Source organism: Chaetura pelagica, unplaced genomic scaffold (assembly GCF_000747805.2).
Source record: "Chaetura pelagica isolate M959 unplaced genomic scaffold, ChaPel_1.0 scaffold530, whole genome shotgun sequence".
Classification (NCBI taxonomy): Eukaryota; Metazoa; Chordata; class Aves; order Apodiformes; family Apodidae; genus Chaetura; species Chaetura pelagica.
Window position 1 is genome coordinate 596,440 of NW_009951793.1, and position 3,417 is coordinate 599,856.

The following is a 3,417-nucleotide window of genomic DNA, read 5'->3' on the forward strand; positions in this document are numbered from 1 at the left end:
GGAAAGGTTTCCCCTAAAATCTCCTAAACATCCTTCATTTTTGTCTTTGTTTGTTGGTTTTGTTGTGTGGGTTTTTTTTTTCCCTTCTCTGCTCAGGAGATTGCAGCCATGATAGCCACGGAGTTTGCCAAGCAGACATCACTGGATGCTGTGGCACAGGCAGTAGTGGACCGGGTTAAGCGGATCCACTGCGATACTTTTGCCAGTGGTGGGGAACGGTCCAAGTTCTGTCCCCGGCATGAAGACATGACATTGCTTGTGAGGAATTTTGGGTACCCCCTAGGAGAGATGAGCCAGCCCACGCTGACACCAACTCAAGGTATATTGGGGAGAAAATGATAATAAAATGGAAGGTGGGAGATCAGATCTTCAGATCAATCCAGGACTGACCTAACACTGGGAGATGAGATACTCGGTGTAGAAGGAAATAGGAATTCCTCTACTTGGTGTAGAAGGAATGTTAAAAGGATTATTGGCTTTTGAGACCTGGAGTCTGTGACAATTTGACAGAATACAGTACAGCATCTAAGAAGGGCAGTTTAATATAAATTCTTGTGGTCTTTGGCCCTTCCTTGGACCTTTCTTTGCTACTGTGCACCGCCAGTCACTCAACTGCATTTTCTAACTCTTGTTTCCTCCCTTCTCAGGAGGCCGTGTCTACCCAGTCTCTGTGCCATATTCCAGCTCCCAAAGCACAAGCAAGACGAGTGTCACGCTGTCTCTTGTCATGCCTTCCCAAGGCCAGATGGTCAATGGTGCCCACAGCAGCTCGACTCTGGATGAAGCCACCCCCACCCTCACTAAGTAAATGCCCAATCTCTTGCGACCCACAGTTTTTCCCTGCAGCTCACACTGTATAAACAGTTTGAAAAGCAGAGAGACACCTGCCAGTTACCTGTCAATCAATCCCTTATCTGGAGAGTGGCCCTCCTGACTACAGTATTGACAGCCAGCGTAATGTGTTAGCTGGAGACTGGTTGTGTGAGGTGTGGGAGTGAGTAAAGCAGGCAGCTCTGAAGCCAGCTCTGGGAACATGGCTTGGGAGCAGGATCTGCTGCTGCTTGTGGAGGGCACTCTGGCAGCGAGCAGCCCTTCCCTTTGGATCTTGGGTTTCAAGTGTGTTGGGTGCTGTGCGTGGAGGGAGTGTGGATGCCCTTACATTAATAAGGAAGAGGGGCTCTGGAGGTCATCTCTAAGGGTGCTGGAGAGGCTGCGCTGCACAAGTTGCCTTGCTCAGAGGTGGGAGGCCAGGGTAGAATAAAAAGGGTAAAGACTAGAACTGAATCCTATTTGGATCCTAACTAGGATTGTAGTAGTTAGTGGCTCTGGTTTATGTTCAGCCTTTGGCACAGGGTGGTATGTGTACACATTGCAAAGTGAAGAAGCTCTCCTGTCACTGTGTTCTGGTAGCTGCAGAACCAGTGAGGCTGACACACCAGAGCTGCTTTGGCTGCAACGCAGGTCACACAGGAATAGCTTTCCATTCTGCCAGAGTCTTCCCGTAAAGCTCACACTGTATGGGTGTGGGGAGGCCAGCAGAGCGCATGCCTCTTATTTTTTCATATTCTTTTTCCTGCTTCCTCTCCTCTCTTCCTCATATGCATGGTTGTACTTAAGGCCTTTCAGTTAAAGGTGCATCAGGTATCTTTGGCATTCATCAATTATTAGTGCTCTGACTGGACCTTTTTACCTATTTGCTAAAGACAGCTTGATCTGTGAAGATGCTTGTTCTGGTGCTTTTCTTGTCCAAAGCATCAAATAGGGAAAAATACTGTGCTCTCACACTCTATCTCTCTCCATAGCCAAAGCCCAACTGTGACTCTCCAGTCGACTAATACTCACACGCAGAGTAGCAGCTCAAGTTCAGATGGGGGTCTGTTCCGCTCCCGACCCACCCACTCGCTTCAGCCGGATGAAGACGGGCGTGTGGAGCCCTACGTGGATTTTGCAGAGTTTTACCGGCTTTGGAACATGGACCATGGCGAGCAGGGAGCACTGACTGTGTCCTAACCTGGAAATCTGCCTCCTCCAGACACCCTGCGCTCGGCTACATGAGCCAAGACTGAGGAAAGAACGAGAGCGCTCCACCGCGGGCTGTGTTCTGCCCGGAGTTCAATCCTACCCAGGATGTGCTGAACACTGGGCTGGGGAGCCTGTGCAGCACTCTCCAGACACGTGTTGCCTGTGCCACACACCCCATCCTGACCAGCCTTGTTCCCTCTGAAGCTCTGTGAATAGGGAAGGGGTCTTGAATGCAACCCTCACTGCAGGATTTTGCAAATAAAGATGCAGAGAGGGCTCCCTCTGGATAATGCAAGAGTAGAGGCCTGTGCAAAGGCTGTGTGTGTGTGTAGGTGTATGCCTGTGTGCCTGTGTGTGTGTGTGTGCTGTCATAATGTTTCCACAACTCTGTTCATAATGCTGTGATTCCAGTGTTCAACTCCATAGAAGATACCTCTATTTTGCAGAATAAATAACTTATAGCTACAGTCATTGGTACCTATGTGGCTTGCTCTCTTCCTTACAGTGTTGTGTGTGGGTGTGACAGCTCTTCCTGGTGAAACCCTCTATTCCTCCAGAGCAGGGGGTTACACCTTGCTGCAGGCAAACCTCTCTCATAAAAGTGACCTGAGCCCTTGCAGTAGAGTTAAAAGCACAAGGTCCAATTGCCTTCGTTGAGCTTTGGCACTGGATTATGGCTTGGAGTTAAAAGTAGAAATTGAGATTATTGGATTTTTTTTGTGGGCAAAATACGTGTTGTTCCTCTTGATGCCGGCCATCTGCAAAGTTGCAGAAGGCAGGTGGAGCTTGGAAGGCAGAATTCCCGTACAGGCTCCTGGTAGCACATGGCAGGAAGTCACACGTGGATTGAACCAAAACCAGGCAGCAAGGCGGCTGCTTTGAAGGTTTAGATGTGCACCCTGGAGCTGCAGAGAGGGGCGCAGTGAGGAGAGGAGGGTCCTCTTGAGACCTGGACGAGCTGGCGGAGGCTTCGGGATCACGGCGATCTTCCTCTTCAGTTCAGGCTTCTGCCGGCAGGCGGCAAGCGAGCCTCTTCCCTCTCCCTGCTGCAGCCTTCCCCTTCAGCCTGCCTCACTGACTCCCTGGGGAAGAAGGACCATTTTCCCGTCAAAGGTGGGGGTGGCTTTGAGGGTGACCGCTGTGCCGCAGAGCCTGGTGCCTCCGTGGGCAGTTGTGATAAGGCACCAGGTAAAGCCAAGAGAGGGCTAGAGGAGATTACAGGAGGAAGGGCAAGTGAGGGAACTGGCCTCTGTTCTTTCCCGAATTGTTTTTGGTCCCAGCCTGGTCACCTTGGGAAGGAGAAGGGGGATGGGAAGCGATTAGGAAGAAGTAGCAGAGGATGCTACAGTCAAGGCCAATGTGTAACCAAGCCTGGTGGTCGCAGGTTTGAGGCAT

At 50.7% G+C, this 3,417-nt stretch overlaps 1 protein-coding gene across 1 annotated transcript in view; it reads left to right on the plus strand.

The window, feature by feature from the left end:
• The window catches only part of TAB1 (TGF-beta activated kinase 1/MAP3K7 binding protein 1), a 13,756-nt gene extending 11,267 nt beyond the window's left edge, over positions 1-2,489 (plus strand). Inside the window, exons 9-11 of the mRNA XM_010004612.1 lie at positions 97-313; positions 636-804; positions 1,803-2,489. Coding sequence (XP_010002914.1) covers positions 97-313; positions 636-804; positions 1,803-2,010 — 594 coding nt within the window. The 3' untranslated portion in view covers positions 2,011-2,489. The remainder of the gene's footprint in view (positions 1-96; positions 314-635; positions 805-1,802) is intronic.
• The last annotated feature ends 928 nt before the right edge of the window (positions 2,490-3,417 follow it).